We start from the raw sequence: 19,821 nt of genomic DNA, 5'->3' as shown, positions 1-19,821 counted from the left end.
ATTTCCTGTGCTTTTTGCATTGCCCTCCAGGAAACTTGGTTTCCAGCAATGCGAACCGCTTCCCTCCATGGCTATTGGGGCTATTTTAAGAATCACAGTGACTATGAAAGAATGTCGCACAGAGCTTACATGTACATTCTGAACTGTACAGCAAACACGTGCCACTTGATACATCTCTGGAGACTGTTACTGTTCATGTGAAGACGTCTATGGATTTTACTGTCTGTAATGTTTATTCCCAACCCATAGTGAATTGTGTCAGATCACATTTTCTGCACTGATATCACAGCTACCTTCCTAATGCTGGATGAGTTCAGTATCCATATAACCTTTTGTGGGATTGAACCACAACAATTGGCCATTTATAAAAAATTTGCTCATAGAGCTTAAGTAACAGAATCGGTTGACATAAAGAAGAATACAATACAGACCATATCGAAATACCTGATGGAATCTCGCAATATATAGACAAAGCTTTGCAAGTGAATTAGCACACATTTTAACGGTATTAGTTAACTGAAATAATGAAATTGAGGTACCCAGAATATAATGATGGAAATATTGTTTTAGTCCCAAAATAGGTATAAAAAATGTAAACAAACATTAAAACTTGAATTTACAAAATTCATACAGGAAAACCTGATAGTAATTATTGTTCAACTATTTTTAAAGATCCAGTATATATGTTAGTATCAAATCTGTATTTAAAACGTCATAAACATTTCTCAGTGAAACATTGTTGTGGAAAGGTATTTCACGTACTTTGGTGACGATAACTGTATTATTGTGACATGTTAATTATTCTGAAAATGTTGCAAAAAAATTGTAAATCCAAAGTTCACAAATTGTGTAAGTTAACCAATCAACTTTTAACTGTAAATTTCAAAATTACTGCTTCAAGCAATGAATGTATTTGTATTTCCAATAATTGTTAGAAATATAAAGACCAGTGGCAGCAGCCCTGGAATGGCTAGTATTGTCTCATATTTTGTTGGGTCAGTGTTATGTCATCTTTGTGGTGCGAACAAACAATTTATTGAGTACTGTTTTATTTTGGTGACACGTTCACTAGATTTAATTAACCTGACGAGACAATCCTGGCATTACGAGGAGCCCAAGACTTTCTTTCAGGTGGAGATAATAGGAGCGAAGAGATACACACCTCAGTTTACAGACTTCGAGAAACTACAAGTTAAGTTCAGAGTTCAGTAATCATGAAAAGTGGTTACATTTTAATTTGGTGGATTTAGTTTGAATATGTTGAAAACTGTCAGGTCAGTCTTGTTAATAATTTCTAAGTTTCAGGTGCCATCACATCACAAAAACTATATTCAAAATTAATATGACTCCAAATTGCAAATATGTACAGCACTGACAACAATAGGGACCAGAAGTGAAGCAGAGGGGTAGGCAAGGAGGATGACGAACAGAGTGGGTGGCAATTAATTACGTGTAGTATCTACGTGGTGGACTACAAACAAAGTTAAGTACTTTCAAATTTTTTTCTGTTTTGTTCCATAATGATAGGCAGTATGTTAAGGTCATGTGACCTGTGAAACAATATTTCTCATGTGTGTTTGGCTGTTAAAATTGATAGTAAGAACAATGAAGTGACAATTGTAAGAAATGAGATCATGAAGCTGAATAATTTGACTGCAAAACTAAGAAAGGAACTTACAGCAGATCTGATGCATGGTTAGGTCCTGTAAAAATCATTGTTGTAAAAGTAAAATTAGATCAGATAAATAATGTTAAAACTGCTTGTAAACTGTAGAAAATTTAGTTTTGCAAGCAAGCTTTATGCATATAATAAATGAAACCCACAGGCTATGAAAGTATTAACAGAAACTGAAGTAAAAACCTTGAAATTACTTCTGTCATGATATCCTTCTTCAGTAGCTGTTGGGTGTACATAAACCTGGAGTATTTCAAATGTAGTTACACAGCAGTAATCATGTGAAGTACATTTATTATCTGTCGATAACAGCATGTGTGGTTCTCTAAATGAAATTTGGATTCAGTTGGTTAAGGCAGAGAAATTTTGAACCATGGTTACGCTACAGGTATTTCATACTGATATGCTTGTGTAGCGGAGGAGTTGTCTTGCATTTTCAGAGGGCACATTTTGGCTGTGTTTGAGAAGTAGTTTTTACTGTGCTGTTTGGTCCCCAAAGAAGTTCCATAAACACAAAATTTGGAATTACTTGGGGAAGATTTGTACTTTATTTGTAACTGAAAATGAAGGAAGTCAGGCTTGTAAGGTTTCTATTATCTCTTTCAAGATCTATGGTCAGCAGTTGAATATAGGGAGAACATTGATAATGATTTGTTATGAGGAGTAAATATTAAGCTGAAAATTTCAAACCTACAGAACGCCTGTTTGTTATATCAAGCACTTTTAACTATAAAAGAGGAGTAGCGTGAGGAGATTATTTGTTAGATCACATATGTAATATTTGAAAGCTAAAACAGGTGAGAATTACACTGAGGTAACAAAAATCATGGGATACCTCTTAATATCATGTCACACCTCCTTTTGCCAAGTGTAGTGTAGCAGCTCAGTGTCAAGGACTCAATATGTCCTTGCAAGTTCCCTGTAGACAGCACCAGAGGGTCGTCTATACAGCCGTCCATAATTGCAAAAATATTGTCAGTGCAGGATTTTGAGCATGAACCGATCTCTGGAATATGCTCCATAAATCTTCGATGTGTGGCCAAATCATTCACGCAAATTGTCCAGAATGTTGTTGAGGCCATTTGTGAACTGTTGTAACTTGTGACACGGCGCATTGTCATCCATAAAAATTCCATCAGTGAATGGCTACAAATGGTCTCCAAGTGGCCAGACATAATCATTTTCAGTCATTGATCGTCTCAGATGGACCAGAGGTCCCAGTCTATTTCATGTAAACACAGCACACTCCATTGCGAAACCACCACCACCTTGCCAAGTGCCTTCTTGACAACCTGGGCCCATGGCTTTGTGAGATATGTGCCACCCTCAAACCCTACCATCATCTCTTACTAAATGAAATCAGGGCTCATCTGATCAGTTTATGGTTTTTCAGTCGTCTTGAGTCCAACTGGTATGATCACGAGCCCAGGAGAGATGCTTCAGCGATGTTGTACTGTTAGCAAAGGCACTCACGTTGGTCGTCTTCTACCATAGCCCATAGCAAACGTCACTGATCTCAGTCCTTAAGCTAAGGCCATCAGCCACTGCATTGTCCATGGTGAGAGGTATGCCTGAAATTTGGTATACTTAACATACCGTTGACATTGTGGAGCTAAGAATGCTGAATTCCTTAACAATTTCTGAAATGAAATGTACAGTGCGCCTAGCTCCAGCTATCATTCCACATTCAAAGTCTGTTAACTTCCGTAGTGTGGCCATAATCAAGTCGGAAACATTACCCAAGTACAAATAACAGCTCCACCAATGAACTGCCATGTTATAACTTGTGTATACGATACTACCATTTGTATTTGTGCATATCGCTATCCCATAACTTTATGATCTCAGTGTATGAAGTTGTCATTTTTGTAAGTGGTGAACAAGTGATGGATGATGTAGAGTGTTGATACACTGTGATGTATCTTATAATGTGGAGACAGTAGGTTTTGCATTTATGGTGAAATATGAGAAGTTGTTTAAGTGTATTAAGATGACATGATGAGATAGGATTATGTACGTGCTGTGATGATGACATGTAGAGATTTTCTTCACTGTTTGATAAGATATTGATGAAATGTAGGATGTATTATAGTATTTTGAAGATAATAATTATGATGAGGTTGCTGTGTGTTACGGAATTTTATTCTGCACTGTGGTGTGTGATGATCCGTTACGTTATATAGTAAATATTTGTGCTAGGTAATAAGATGTAGGTTTGTACTGTGTGTCTGATAGGAATGTGAAAACGTATAACAACATTTAATGAGTTTATAATAGGACATTATGAACTCATTAAATGTTGTTAGTATACGTTTTCACATCTTAATAGGACATCCTCCCCCCATGAACCATGGACCTTGCCGTTGGTGGGGAGGCTTGCGTGCCTCAGCGATACAGATGGCCGTACCGTAGGTGCGACCACAACGGAGGGGTATCTGTTCAGAGGTCAGACAAACATGTGGTTCCTGAAGAGGGGCAGCAGTCTTTTCAGTAGTTGCAGGGCCAACAGTCTGGATGATTGACTGATCTAGCCTTGTAACACTAACCAAAACGGCCTTGCTGTACTGGTACTGCGAATGGCAGAAAGCAAGGGGAGACTACAGCCGTAATTTTTCCCGAGGGCATGCAGCTTTAATGTACGGTTAAATGATGATGGCTTCCTCTTGGATAAAATATTCCGGAGGTAAAATAATCCCCCATTCGGATCTCCGGGCGGAGATCATGGGTGACTGGAATTCGAGAGTGGGAAAAGGGAGAGAAGGAAACATAGTAGGTGAATGTGGATTGGGGAAGCCGTCTGGTATAATTTTTCACAGAGTATAACTTAATCATAGCTAACACTTGGTTCAAGAATCATGAAAGAAGGTTGTATACATGGAAGAATCCTTGAATACTAGAAGGTTTCAGATAGATTATATAATGGTGAGACAGATATTTAGGAACCAGGTTTTAAATTGTAAGACATTTCTAGGGGCAGATGTGGACTCTGACCACAATCTATTGGTTATGAACTGTAGATTAAAACTGAAGAAACTGCAAAAAGGTGGGAATTTAAGGAGATGGGACCTGGATAAACTGACTAAACCAGAGGTTGTACGGAGTTTCAGGGAGAGCATAAGGGAACAACTGACAGGGATGGGGGAAATAAATACAGTAGAAGAAGATTGGGTAGCTGTGTGGGATGAAGTAGTGAAGGCAGCAGAGGATCAAGTAGGTAAAAAGATGTGGGCTAGTAGAAATCCTTGGGTAACAGAAGAAATATTGAATTTAATTGTTGAAAGGAGAAAATATAAAAATGCAGTAAATGAAGCAGGCAAAAAGGAATACAAACGCCTCAAAAATCAGATCAACAGGAAGTGCAAAATGGCTAAGTAGGGATGGCTAGAGGACAAATGTAAGGATGTAGAGGCTCATCTCACTAGGGGTAAGATAGATACTGCCTAAAGGAAAATTAAAGAGACCTTCGGTGAAAAGAGAGCTACTTGTATGAATATCAAGAGCTCAGATGGAAACCCAGTTCTAAGCAAAGAAGGGAAAGCAGAAAGATCGAAGGAGTATATAGAGGGTCTATACAAGGGCGATGTACTTGAGTACAATATTATGGAAATGGAAGAGAATGTAGATGAAGATGAAATGGGAGATACGATACTGCGTGAAGAGTTTGACAGAGCACTGAAAGACCTGAGTCAAAACAAGGCCCCGGAAGTAGACAACATTCCATTAGAACTACTGACAGCCTTGTGAGAGCCAATCCTCACAAAACTTGTACCATCTGGTGAGCAAGATGTATGAGACAGGCGAAATACCCTCAGACTTCAAGAAGAATATAATAATTCCAATCCCAAAGAAAGCAAGTGTTGACAGACGTGAAAATTACTGAACTATCAGTTTAATAAGTCACAGCTGCAAAATACTAACACGAATTCTTTACAGACAAATGGAAAAACTGGTAGAAGCCGACCTCAGGGAAGATCAGTTTGGATTCCGTAGAAATATTGGAACACGTGAGGCAAACCTACGTTTCTAGCATTTGTAGACATAGAGAAAGCTTTTGACAGTGTTGACTGGAATACTCTCTTTCAAATTCTAAAGGTGGCAGGGGTAAAATACAGGGAGCGAAAGGCTATTTACAATTTTTACAGAAACCAGATGGCAGTTATAAGAGTCGAGGGGCATGAAAGGGAAGCAGTAGTTGGAAAAGGAGTGAGACAAAGTTGTAGCCTTTCCCCGATGTTATTTAATCTGTGTATTGAGCAAGCAGTAAAGGAAACAAAAGAAAAGTTCGGAGTAGGTATTAAATTCCATGGAGAAGAAATAAAAACTTTGAGGTTCGCCGATGACATTGTAATTCTGTCAGAGACAGCAAAGGACCTGGAAGAGGAGTTGAACGGAATGGACAGTGTCTTGAAAGAAGGATATAAGATGAACATCAACAAAAGCAAAACGAGGATAATGGAATGTAGTCAAATTAAGTCGGGTGAAGCTGAGGGAATTAGATTAGGAAATGAGACACTTAAAGTAGTAAAGGAGTTTTGATATTTGGGGAGCAAAATAACTGACGATGGTCGAAGTAGAGAGGATATAAAATGTAGACTGGCAATGGCAAGGAAAGCATTTTTGAATAAGTGAAATTTGTTAACGTCGAGTATAGATTTAAGTGTCATGTAGTCGTTTCTGAAAGTATTTTTAGGGAGTGTAGCCATGTATGGAAGAGAAACATGGATGATCAATAGTTTAGAGAAAAAGAGAATAGAAGCTTTTGAAATGTGGTGCTACAGGAGAATGCTGAAGATTAGATGGATATATCACATAACTGATGAGGTATTGAATAGAATTGGGGAGAAGAGTTTGTGATTAATAAACACATTGAAATATATTATACATACCCACTATCTTCATGGATTGTACACAAAGAAAGAACTTGAGAATTAATTTGACATTTATTCAGCTAATATCTTCATTACTTCTAAACACATTTTGTAAGAAGTGCTCAGTACTGTTAACACTTTGATGCTTATGATTGTACACCTACACAAATTACATATTAATCGAACACAGATACTTATATACTTACATAAAATTATGGAACGTACTGTATGAACATACTACAGTTATTGCTCATGTTGTAAGTGCTGTATGCTTTGAAACTGCTATACCACTGATACACAGTGAAAATACACTAATACCCTGTTGGTTTACAATTTGCATGAGAACATACTTATACTGAATGGAGGAGGATTATAAAATCGTAAATATTACATAGTAAGAACAAGTATGTGTATGAACTTTCTTTATACACATGGTGGTACATCAATTAGAATGATTGTCTTATCTGGGCTGAGGTCAGTCCTTGTTACTTTTGGCCTTTCTCACAGCTCATACCTTAATATAAATAATGATTTACTTATTTTACAAAACACAGTTGACTACATAATCATTAAGCTATAAGAATACACATGTTACTACTTATTGTGAAACTTATTATAAGTACGTCTTGAAGTGAAATATATCAATCTGCGAATGAATAACACATTCATATGTGTCAAAGATTTTGTGAAAGTTTTTCTCTTATTAGTTCTCACTCAGCCTCACTAATTTCGGTTTCAAACAACTGAAAGAAATTTATTCTTTTCATTGGTATAGACATGTACCATCAGCAGCATATGAAAATTTGTGCCCGACTTTGACTCAAACCTGGGTTTCGTCTGCTTACTGCAACCAGTCACCTAACCACTTAGGCTATTTGAACACGCTCCTCAGACCTACCCAAACTTCTGTATGTCAGAGATCTATCTATTTCTTCTCATAGATTATTAATTCATTTACCCATACTCACTTATCTCCTGATACCTGTGCATGGTTTTAGAATCAAGGCAGTGAAAGGTCATAGACTGTAGTTGCCATTTTTGTGAAATCCATGTTCAAGTCCTAGTCTAGCACTAATTTTCATATATCGGTTTAGGTAGTTCATCTATACCTATGATAGTTAAGTTGAATTTCAGGGATAAATTTCAGTATTTGAAACTGTAATTTGTTACATTATATAGAAATGTGAAGATGGACCTGTGATGAAAATGGCAGTGATACACTATGACCTCCGATGGTCTTGATTCTAAAAATCTGCACAGGAATCACGATATGTATGAGTATAGGTAAATGAATTAATAATCAGTGAGAAGAAATAGATAGGTATGTGACATGTGGAAGTTTGAGTTGGTCTGGGCAGCATGCTCAGATAGCCTTAGTCATAAGGCAACCACTTATGATAAGTGGGATGCCTGGCTTGAAGTCGCAGTCCAGCGCAAATTTTTGTATGTTACTTTAGGTAGTGCATTTGTACCTATTACAGTTAGGTTGGATCCGTGGGATTATAGAAATGGGTGTGTGTATGTTCCACATCTCCTCCTAAACCACTGGACCAATTTCAATCAAATGTGGTACACTTGTCCCTTACTGTCAAGCAACAGTCACTGTGGGAGTAAGAACCACCTATCTATTATACATCAGGAGATATGATCTCAGAAACACTGAGATGCATGAAAAACTCGTACATCATGCTAAAATGTTTTAATACTTTTATTCTTTACTATTAAGACAATCATACAGTCGAATCAACTTAAGGAAGTCCCTGAACCTGGCAGAACTTTTAACAACTTTCAGTAGGCAAAAGCAATAGCTGTTAAAAGAGCTATGAACAGGCATGGCCATAGTGTTGTTAACAAAATCACAATGTGGCCAGATGAACCACAATAATTTCAAAGGCGTTTTCATGAATTCATGGAAATTAATTTTTTTCAGTTCTACACTACAAACACAGTTCATTTTTTGTTTTCATTTCCAGTGAAAATTGGCAAAATGGAAACACAGGCAATGCTGGCTTTGTCAGCTAGTTTCAGGAATAAATTTCAATATTTGAAACAGTAGTTCATCGTCAGATAAAAATAAATGAAATAAATATGAAGCGCTTTAAACTTGGAGACAGCAGTTTCATTACAGTTGCGAAGCTGTATGGAGGATATGACAAATGATCTACACCTTTATGAAAGTAGCGCTAACATAAGTTAACACTTGTTGAAATATGGTAGAATTTTACACTGATACTCATGAGTTTGACCATACATATGAAATGTTATGTATCTTATCTGTAAACAATGAATTTAAAACAATAGTAATGATGATTATACTGTAACACTATTCTTAGTGAACCATATTTGTTATAAAATACTGTTTGGAAATCATTGCCTATAACTTAAGTTTAGTACATCTCATTAAGAGGAAATGAAATTTACATCTTTTGAAGGTGACAAAATAATTATTAAAAATATGAGTACATGGTTTTCCTGATGATTTTCATGTGGAAGACATTACCATATCACAGATATGGAAAACAGATGATGCAGAAAACAATCATATAAATTTACCTGGAGTACTATACTTTACTTACTACTGGATAAGTAGACAAAATACCAGAATTGAGTTTAGGGAGGATTACATTGTATAATTAGCTAAAAAAAAATTTCTTTAATCTGTAGTTGTATCGATTGGTAATAGATGTGTGTGTTGTTTCAGAAAACAAAACACTGAAGAGGCTCAAGAAGAAGTAGGTGCCTGCTGATGGCATGTTGAATAAAAATTTCCATTCTACTAATGATTCTATGGAGGAGAGAAAAGACATGGAAGAAACATATTTGTAAAATTAAGTTATGTTTAATTATTTGTGTAAAAATATTGTGTATATACTTCTTTAAATTGTTCTTTGCATAATATGTTTATGTTATAAGCTTGGTTGAGAACTGTTATGCTGTAAGTCAGTAACAGTTGTGTCACGAGGACTCAAATGTATCCTCACTGCTGAAGATAAATGGGTGGAAGGTGACCTTGCTGCCTAAGATAAATGGGTGGGAGATGACCAAACGATCTGTCACCATAGAAATCTGGATAGACAAGCAAAAGATTAGTAGACACAAGTGCACTTTAAATAAATATATTATACTCATGTTGTGGATGAAGAAATGCTGCAGTGTTGACGACGTCTAGCAGACACGGCTAGTTATAGGCAGGGGCCTGACATGAAAGTACACTGAATGTTTGCCAGTAGAGCTAGCTATCAACAACCTGATGTAACATTTGGCACAAACTAGCAACATAGAAGTGATCTTGACTAGCAGATGCGCTCTGGCACCTGCCACTTATAACGCCATCCTGGCATTTTTCATTGGTCAACAGCCTGGAGGTTTTTCAGTGGCGACGATGTTCAAAGCCCCACTCGTGATTCCCACAGGAATGTTGAGGCAACAGCTTTAGCAGTACCAATCGTCTACGATAGTACAGTAATACTAACCATCAATTCGCAACACAGACACCAGTATCAAATTTATTGTATAATGTACTCCTGTTGGAGTTCATGCATACTACCGCAAACTCTCATCCATAGTTCTTATGTGCAGTACTTTGGAGGGTAACAGAATGGGATGACACAAAATGAAGAGTGCAGTATAGAAAATATCGAACTACCTGATACTATCTCGCGATGTGTACACAAAGCTATATAACTAAATTAGTACACATTGTAACAATATTATTTGACTGAATGGAGATACATGGAACATAAAAATGACGAAATTTATTAAAATGGTTTCAATCAAAAATTATGTATAAAAATGTAAAGGAATGATAAAATTTGTATTGACAAAACTCATACGAAGAAACCTGATAGTAATCGTGTTTAACTGTGTGTAAGGATCCAGAATTTTTGTTAGTATCTGACTCAAACCAATATTTAGAAAATTATAAACATTTCTAAACCAGAACTTACCGTGGAAAGGTATTTCGTGTATTTTGGCAATGATAACTGTATTACTTTGGCATATTGCTTACATTTTCTGAAAAGATTGTTACAAATTGTAAATACAAATTATGTAACTTGTTTAATAAAACCAATCTACTTTTAATTGTAAACTACAGAATTACTGTTTCAAACAATGCCGGTATTTATATGCGCTTATCATTAGAAGTATAAGGATCAATGGCAGCAGCCATGGAATGGCTAGTATTGCTTCATATTTTGTTGGGTCAGCGTTAAGTCATCTTTGTGTTGTGAATAAACAATTTATTTAGTATATTTTCATTTTAGCCACATAATTCACTAGATTTGATTAACCTGACTAATCAATCGTGACATTACAAGGAGCCCAACACTTTCTTTCAGGTTGAGATAATTGCAGTGAAGAACTCTGAGAAACTGCAAGTTAAGTATCGAGTTTGTTAGCTACGAAAGATGGTTATGTTTCAAGCTAGATTTTGGTTTCTTGAATACTGATGCCTCTGCATACTTCAGTGTGGCATATGGCTCTATTTGGCCATTGATCTTACCACTTGCAGCACTGGACTTCTCCCCTCTGTCCATTGGAGTGTCTGTGATGAACTATGTGGCAGTGGCCACTTGCTGATTGTCCTTCCTTCCCTCAGCATCAGTCACATGGGCTCTCCACTGTGCTTACAGGGATATCTTCACTTCTGCTGTCATCCTTAGTGCCCCGCCACATGAAGGTATCAGTGTGGCCATCCAGAGTACAGCCGCAGCCATTCTATTGGCAGCTGACTTAGTGATACATTGTTCCTCAGACTCCAACTGTCTGAAGACCATACCTTGGTGGACCTCTGAAATCGCTGTGACCATTAAGAGATTGCATATGGGTTCTCCAGCACCTTTGTGGTGGACAGCCCAGTTAGTCTCACAAACGTTCTCTGCAAGTTTCTCGAGCTTATAGTGCACCGGCAGCTGTGTTGGTACCTTGAGTATCGAGTCCTTTTGGCTCTATCACAGGGCAGTTTTTGCCGAGGCCATTCTGTTGCTGACAATTCGGTCTGCCTCGAGTCTGCTATCCAGACTGCTTCTTATTGCTGTCGTCTTAGACTTACAAAGTTAACACCACATACTCCTTACCTTACATGAGTGGGGTCTCCAGGGTGTGCTTCCAATTTTTGTCCAGAACTTATCATACTGTACTTTCAAGGTTGAAGTTGATGCTTCCCACAGTATTCCCCACTCACAAGAGAATGGGGTCCTGCAGGACTCTATATTGAGTTTTCCCCTTTTTCTAGTAGTATCAATGATCTAGCTGCAGGTGTGGGGTCTAGAGTGTCACCCTCCATGTATTCTGACAGTTTTTGCTTGTACTGTTGCTCCTCACTGTGGGTGTTGTTGAATTCCTACTGCAGAGTGGCATACAAGAGATGCAGTCCTGGGCTCTCAGCTATGGCTTTCAGTTTCTGGCTGCCAAGACACATGTCACACACTTATGCCTCCGTCATACTGTCCATCCACAAAAAGAACTCTTACATTGACGGTCAGTTGCTAAAGTGGTGGAGGTTTTACGGGACTTGTCTTTGATGCATGGTTGATGTGGTTTCCCCATCTTCACCTTTTAAGCAAAAGTGCTGGTCACACCTTAGTACCCTTTGCTGCCTCAGTAACACCAGTTGGGACACAGATCACTCTACACTTCTGCAGCTTTACAAAGCTCTGATCCTGTCCTGTTTAGATTATGGAAGACTGCCTTTTGGCTTGGCATAGCCATTGACATTGAGGATGGTGGACCTGATAAACTGTTGTGGGTCCAACTTGCAACAGGTGCCTTTCGGACTAGCCCTGCGAACAGCCTACACGTGGATGCTTGGATCTACCCACTACAGACCAGGTGCCAACAACCAATTCTCAGTTGTTCAATACACAGTAGCTGCTCCCTTTAGCATTCAAATTACTATGATCTGTTTGCTGGTACTGTGTTCCACCTTCCACAACAGAGGCCCAGAACTGGAGTCAAAATTGCTGTTCGCATAGTGTCTCTGCTCTGAACACCACCTTCCTCCACTGTTGCCTCTTGTCAGGGAGCAATCACCTATCCCCCCTTGTGTGTACCATATCCTTGGATATGTTTCAACATATCGTTTGGACAGAAAGACTGTTGGCCCCATGGTTTTTTGCCACCTGTTCCTGAACGTCATTGATGCTTTTCGAGGTTCAGAAAAGGTGTACACTGATTGCTTGACAGAACAACTGCTTTTGCCTACACACAATCGAGGTTCAGTGAACTATGATGCCTGGAGAATCAGTGCTGTATATTCATTGCAGAATTGGTGGTCATCAGTCAAACCTTTAGTTATGTTCATTCTTGCACTAGCCAAGTGTTCTCAATCAGGGGACCAAGATCACGTGGCAGTCTTCCCTTCATGTTTCTCACAGGGAATCCACCGTTCTCTGTCGGCTTCGCATTGGACCCATTTGGCTTTCCCATGGTGACACCTTATGACATGAGAATCCACCCCACTACCGGTGGGATGCCTGTCTGATGAACACAATCTAATGGAGTGCCCTAATTTGGCTACCTTATGGTAAAATGTTAAACTCACTGCCTTTGGTGTTAGTGGATGACACAAAAGTGGCTGATCTGGTTTTACATTTTGTTCATGAAGACAGTATCTATTCCTTTCTCTGAGGCAGGCTGATTTAGCCTCGTCAGCTGTTTGAGGGATTGGAGGCGTGCCGTTTCACCGGCCCGTACCCAGGGGGCACATGCCTGCTCATTCTCAGTGGAACGGCATAGTTCTCGCCCTTACCATCTTTTTATTCTTTTTAATTTGTCAGTGTTTTAATGCCTAGCCATTGTAGTTATATTTCCTGAGATTTTATCAGTTTGGCCGCTTGGCTAGTTTTCTTGTAGTAACAGAGGGTGGCGAAACACAGGTCCACTGCATAACATGCCCAGGGGCCTCCAGCTGCTTTCTGAGTGAAGCATTTTGCCCATCTTACTCACTCTCACCCCTCTCTTACTTGTATTTCCTTCTGTCTTTTGGTTTTGTTGATTCTTGATTACAGTCAGATTAATCAGGATTTGTCTAAATGTTTTTATGTGTAAATCAAAATATTACTTACACACAGTTTGCCAGGCCTGAGCAGTTCATTGGAAAGCAGTTTACATTACCTACCTGAATGTGTGGTCAGCAACTGTAAGCTGGACCTGTACTAGTGAGGTCAATTCACAGTTTCCATTTTTATTAATAGTCATCTCTCTCTTTTTGATTTCTTGCTAAGTAGCCCATTACATGTTGACAAGCTCTTGGGCACGTTTCTGGACATTCCATTGTTGTTGCTGACCAAGAGGCTATGAGTGTTGTGTGGGAAAGGAGAACATTAAATGGTAAATACTGTTTCTGTTCTTGCCCACAGTCTCGCAATATTTTAGAAGGTACAACATCTTTTTGCTTGCACTATTATTAAATTTATTTATTCACTATATCAACTTCGGCCCATTAATGTGTAATCCTCAGGTGGCCTCATGTCACATAGGAAAAATCTTTATTATGGAGTATTTCAACAATGTTTTATTATGAGTAGATTGAAGTATAAATTTGTTGAAGATTGATGAATTGGTCCTAGAACCCACATGTACACTTGAGCTTAGCATTTAATAATTTCTGATATTCATAGAGCCTATTAATTTTTATATTTTAATGGAAATCAAAATTTGGATGCCTGGAAAGATGCACATTGGATATTTTACTTTTTGTCCCAAAGAATCCTCCTATGGGTTTCCTAAGTTAAAACCTGCAGCACTTCTGATTCTTTCCTCCTCATAGAATCTGCAGTTCATTTGACTAAATTTGATGTCATGTTGTTGTAACAGGCATTTCTAGTAAGATGCCATATTGTGTCTTACGTTACATGAGACTCAACTGTAGTATGGGGGGGGGGGGTTACATTGATGAAGGCTTTAAGAATAACACAGTCCTGGTCCAATCGTTAACTCCATTGTTGATAGTTGCCCTTGTCTGTGTCTACACTCTGCAAACCACCATGAGGTGCATGGCAGAACGTACATTCCATTGCATAATTGTTAGCTTTCCTTCCTGTTCCATTCACATGTGAAGTGTGGGAATAATTGTGTATGAATGCCTCTGTGCATGCAGTAATTATTCTAATCTTATCCTCACAAACCCTGTGGGAGTGATTATGTAAGGGATTGTAGTATATTCCTAGAGTCATCATTTAAAGCTGGGTCTTGAAACTAAGCTTTCTTGGTATAGTTTACATCCATCTTCAAGAGTCTACTAGTTCAGTTCCTTCAGTACCTTTGTGACACACTCCAGTGAATCAAACAAACCTGTGACAATTCCTGCTGCCATTGTCTATATACATTCAATTTCCCCTGTTAGTCCTATTTGGTACAGATCTCAAACACTTGAGCAATATTCTAGAACTGGTCATACAAGTTATTTGTGAGGAATCTCCTTTGTAGACTGATTGCACTTCCCCGGTATTCTGCGAATAAACCAAAGTCTACCACCAGGTTTACCCATGACTGAGCATGTGTGTTCATTCCATTTCATATCCTTTCAAAGTATTACACCAAGGTAATTTTATGACTTGGCTGATTCCAGCAGTGACTCATTGATGTTACAGGATACTACATTTTTTGTTTTGTGAAGTGCATATTTTTACATTTCTTAACATGTAAACCAAGTTGCCAATGTTTGCAGCACTTTGAAATCCTATCAAGATTGACTGCATATTTATACAGCTTACATCCATCTTCAAAAGTCTACCAATTCAGTTGCATCATCTGCAATAGATAACTATTAGTATTGTCTGCAACTCACTTCCCTGCAGCACACCTGAAGTTACTTCTACATCTGACAGTGACTCTCCATCCAAGATATCATGCCACATCCTTCCTACCAAAAAGTCCTTGGAGGGCATATATTTCTTAGAACTGAACTGGAAGCTGTTCCATGGAATCATCTTTCACCACTTCAAAGTCAGTCAGAAAAACTAAAATTGTGCTTGGGCAGTTGTATTTGACTTATGGTGATTGCTATTCTTCCATGATATACTCATCACAATCATTTAAACTGATAAACATTTGCAAAGGAAAGATGCCACAGTGCACAAGGAAAGAAAATCTTTCCAATTAGGGAGCTAAACCTTTCCTTCCTGTTCTCTCAGCCAACACTTATCACAACTTTAACTGCCTTAACTCCAGTCTTGTAACTAACGAATTCGGCAAAGATAAATTATTTCACATTAAAATTATAGTTTGTACAACAAGAACCAGTCTAGAGTTGCAATTTTTACTTTTTTATTCACTCCATGACTAGTTTCAGGCTGAGACTGATTGTCAAATCATTGTAACATAGTCAAAAATGGTATTTCCAAAGACATGAAAACCATGTCTGTAATGTGCAATGAACAGTTACAGCGCATACAGATAACTGTTTGTTGCACATTTTTGACATGGTTTTCACATCTTCGGAAGTACCGTTTTTGACTATGTTGCAATGATGTGAAATTTGGTCTCAGCCCAAAACTAGTCATCAAGTGAATAAAAAAAGTAAAATTTGCAACTTTAAACTGTTTTTTTGTTGTAATGATTTACAGAAGTTGCTGATCCACAGCTATTCCAGCATATTGGAAGTTTGGTTACCTGGACAACTACAGTTTAATAAGGTGAACACTACTATTTCTATGAATGATTTAGTATGAATTTTCCATTTTGTGCTGCACACTGATTTTATTAGCTCATTATGTACATAAGACGAGTGGTTTCAGCTATTATGCCCATTTCAAGTAATCCTACCATATTAATAATGGTACAGTTTTTTGTTTAAAATTATTAAGTATGGCTTACACGTATGTTAGCAACAATTAGCTTTACATTTGAGATGTCATTTAGTGTCCTTGGTTGTTGGAATTTGTCAGAACTTTATGAATGGTCCTCACTTTTTATTTGTACCTACATTTGTTTGATAGGAAAGCTAACTTCACTCATGACCCACTCCACTGATGTGTATGTGTTTACAATAAGTTTACATTACATAGATTGTATCACTATATGTTTTCATGTATCATGTACATATATAATTTGTGTTGAGAGTTCTGCTGTTTTTTATTTATTTCCTGGTGTCATGAACCACTGAAACTCACCCTTTCTCCTTTAGGAAGTCAATAAAGTTTTCTAAATATTGTTTGTGTTTTAGTTCCAATTTTCATCAACAATTTCGTCTGGATAAGTGTCTGTGTGGGTACAAATCTCAAGTTATTTCAGGAGTTTCATTATAGTTCTTTGGGTAAACTGTAGCATTTTCATTGTATTTTCTATTCATTCTGGTTTATGTTTATGGTTGCATAAGTGCAGGTAAAAGATAGATTGATTACTTTCACAATTTAGAGTGTGTTCTTTGAACATAATTGTCCCTATCTGTTTGTCCATTGCATGAGATTTTGTGTATTCTTGAATTTGAGAAAATTGGGATTTTAGTTTCTTCTTCTTGTACTCTTGTTTCCTCGACATCAGGAATATATAAAATCTCATGTGATGATAGTATCAAATTTTACAGTGGACTAACAGGTAGAAACTTAATTAATCAGTCTGAGAAACGTCTGGCACATATTGAAATAGGATGTGTTGAAGTGATGTCAACGTAACTTTCTTGACCAGTGGTTTTTCATGTTTTCCAGAAACTTTCAGTATGTTCTCATTTCTATTTTTGTGTCCATTGGAAAAATCTCTGGTCTCCCAAGCTGTAGCCATTTTTGAAAATGTGAAGTTATTGTTTTTATGTCTCTTTTAACTGAGCTTATTGGTTTCAGCCAAATTCTACGCCCAGACAGCAAACTTCATTATTATCAGCATTTTTTGGTTTCAATAGCAGCAGAAATACAGGCAAATAAGTGTTTTTTCAGCCCTTGCTGTGTAAGCATCCTGCACGACAGGCATGTTATTTGGGAATAGTATTGGTCTTCCTCATCGAACTGCTTTGTAGGACAGCTTACATATCAGGGGCACAGTTTTTAAGCCCCTCTTGTGTAGGCAGCCCTGGATGACAGATTTGATGTGTTGGAGTAGTATAGGCCAGCTTTATCAGCCTGTGTTGCAGGAGCTACACATTCGGATGGGTGTGGGGTGGGGGAGGGGGTTGAGAGGGACAGAGGAGGTGATGAACAGGGAGAGAGGGGAAGGAGGAGATTGGCAGAGACATGAGGGGAAGAGGAGTTGGGTACAGAGGGGAAGAATGATGAGAAGATGGACAGAGATGCTGAGTAGGAGGTGGTAGGAAGAGATGGACAGAGAGAGGGAGAGGAGGGGAGTTGACCTGAGACACTGGGGAGGAGGAGATGTATGCAATACTCGTGTCAAATACATGCATGGGGGAAGCTGCAGGGAAAAGAGTATTGCTTAACACTGTTGATTGCTTTCCTTTTGCCAGTTCATTTGTAGACTACAGTATCAAATAATGTGAAGTTACGTTTTTTAGTTTCTTCTTCCAATTAGTGTCTGCTACTTTAAACATTTTTTTATTGCAGGTGAGAAACCATTCTTATGTGCTACCTGTGGAAAGTCATTCAGTGATGCTTCTACATTCAACAAGCATCAGAAAACTCTACATAGTGGTGAACGGATGCTGAAATGTCCCACTTGTGGAAAATGTTTCTATCACGCAGGTCACTTGAGAGTACACATGCGCCAGCACACTGGAGAACGGCCGTATTTGTGTCAGCTGTGTGGTAAATCCTATGCATACCCAGACAGTGTAAAGAAGCACATGAAGATTCACTTAGATGAGAGGAACTTGTCATGCACTACCTGTGGTCGAAGTTTTCGATGGAGAGAAAGTCTCAAGCAGCACCTTAAGACACATCAGCAACAGTCAACATCTGGTGCTTGGATGACAGAAGAAATACAAAGGTCCAACCATGAGGACAACATGATCACTTCAACTCCAACAGGAAGAAGTGCTGTGTGTCATGAAAATATAAGTTCGGCGGCAAGGGATATGTCATTTCTAGAGTCTGTGAGGGATACTTACTTTTAAGGATGTGTGAGATATACCTGTACATGCTTCTAGTGTAACGTGAAAATTTTTTTACGTAGTAGAACCAAGAAAGACAGACAAGTATTAGCTTCGCCTTGTAACCTTTCATTGTAATTCTCACTTTTTGTTCCAGAAATATTGATTTACTTTCAGTTGACGTACCTTACAGATAATAAGGGACCAACATTCTTGCCAGTATCGTGAGAGACGTTGGCATGTTTACTGTGTGGTACAATCATCTGAGTTGAATTTTATATTTACAGATGAGCAGAATCTTGAACTTGGGCTTATAAATATGCCTTACAGGCATTGTAGCTTTCATATTACTGATCACAAAGTTTTTGGTATTTCATTTGAAGACCTCAGGGGAAGGAGGGATTAACTCCATTTCCTAGATTTTTTTTCAGGGGAGCAGTTTTAAAGTTTGAAAGTTCACAGTTTCAGTGTTTATTGAAATATGCTGTTGTAATTTATAACGTGCATTGAATGACCGTTCTTTAGTTTTCCGTAAAAGAATTAAAAAATACTTTTAAAAATTTGGCCCTATGTGTCTTATTTGTTTGAATGCTAGTTTTCAGTTTTTTAGTATAGTTGTCAAATCAGATTATGAAATTTAGAAACTAATGGGATATTAAGACCATTTTTCAGAATATAACCTCTATGTAACTCCCACGACAAAATTCTGTTCATCTATGATTCTAGTCATATGTCACACAGGGTTTTAGGAATAATATTGTTTATGGATTTTCTGTTTTTATTTTGAATGAACTTGAGTAAATTATAAAGATTAATAAGTCAGTGTGAATTGTGTTTTATTCATCTCATGACATACATTTGGTTTGTGTACAGAAGACATGTCAAAAATTTATAATACAGTTACAGTGATTTTTTTTAAATAAATAATAAATAACACTATGACGATATTTCTTGGAATATGCAACACATCGTATCCAGCTCAAATTTCCAGTTTGTCCTGCATGAATTCATCCACTGAGTAATAACACTTCAATGTCAGTACCTCATATAGCTTTCTGTTAAGTAAACCTAAATTCATCTGCATCAACTTATTCCCTTTTAATTTATTACAAATTTTCATTCACATGTCTTGAGGTCCCTGGGCATATAGTCTGAGGCAATGGGTGGGGAGTGTAAAATTTTCTTTGTTTCTAGTATCATGTGAATGGACAAAATTGTTTCCTCAAATAATTCATGTCTGGTGTACAAAAATATAATAGGATGGCAGAGTAAGTATTTTAAGTTTTCTAACTAATGGT

The 19,821-nt window shown here is 37.7% G+C and overlaps 1 protein-coding gene across 2 annotated transcripts in view; it reads left to right on the top strand.

Annotated features, from left to right (window-relative positions):
- The window catches only part of LOC126335418 (zinc finger protein 432-like), a 75,933-nt gene extending 56,468 nt beyond the window's left edge, over positions 1-19,465 (top strand). Inside the window, exon 3 of one of the 2 annotated variants that reach the window (XM_049998694.1) lies at positions 18,039-19,465. In XM_049998694.1, coding sequence (XP_049854651.1) covers positions 18,039-18,547 — 509 coding nt within the window. In that variant the 3' untranslated portion in view covers positions 18,548-19,465. Of the gene's footprint in view, positions 1-1,131; positions 3,952-18,038 lie in introns of those variants that run through there. The other variant, XM_049998695.1, reaches the window with a different exon arrangement.
- The last annotated feature ends 356 nt before the right edge of the window (positions 19,466-19,821 follow it).

Source organism: Schistocerca gregaria, chromosome 2, assembly GCF_023897955.1.
Source record: "Schistocerca gregaria isolate iqSchGreg1 chromosome 2, iqSchGreg1.2, whole genome shotgun sequence".
Classification (NCBI taxonomy): Eukaryota; Metazoa; Arthropoda; class Insecta; order Orthoptera; family Acrididae; genus Schistocerca; species Schistocerca gregaria.
Note: the sequence above shows the minus strand (reverse complement) of the source record. Positions and strands in the feature narration are given on the sequence as shown.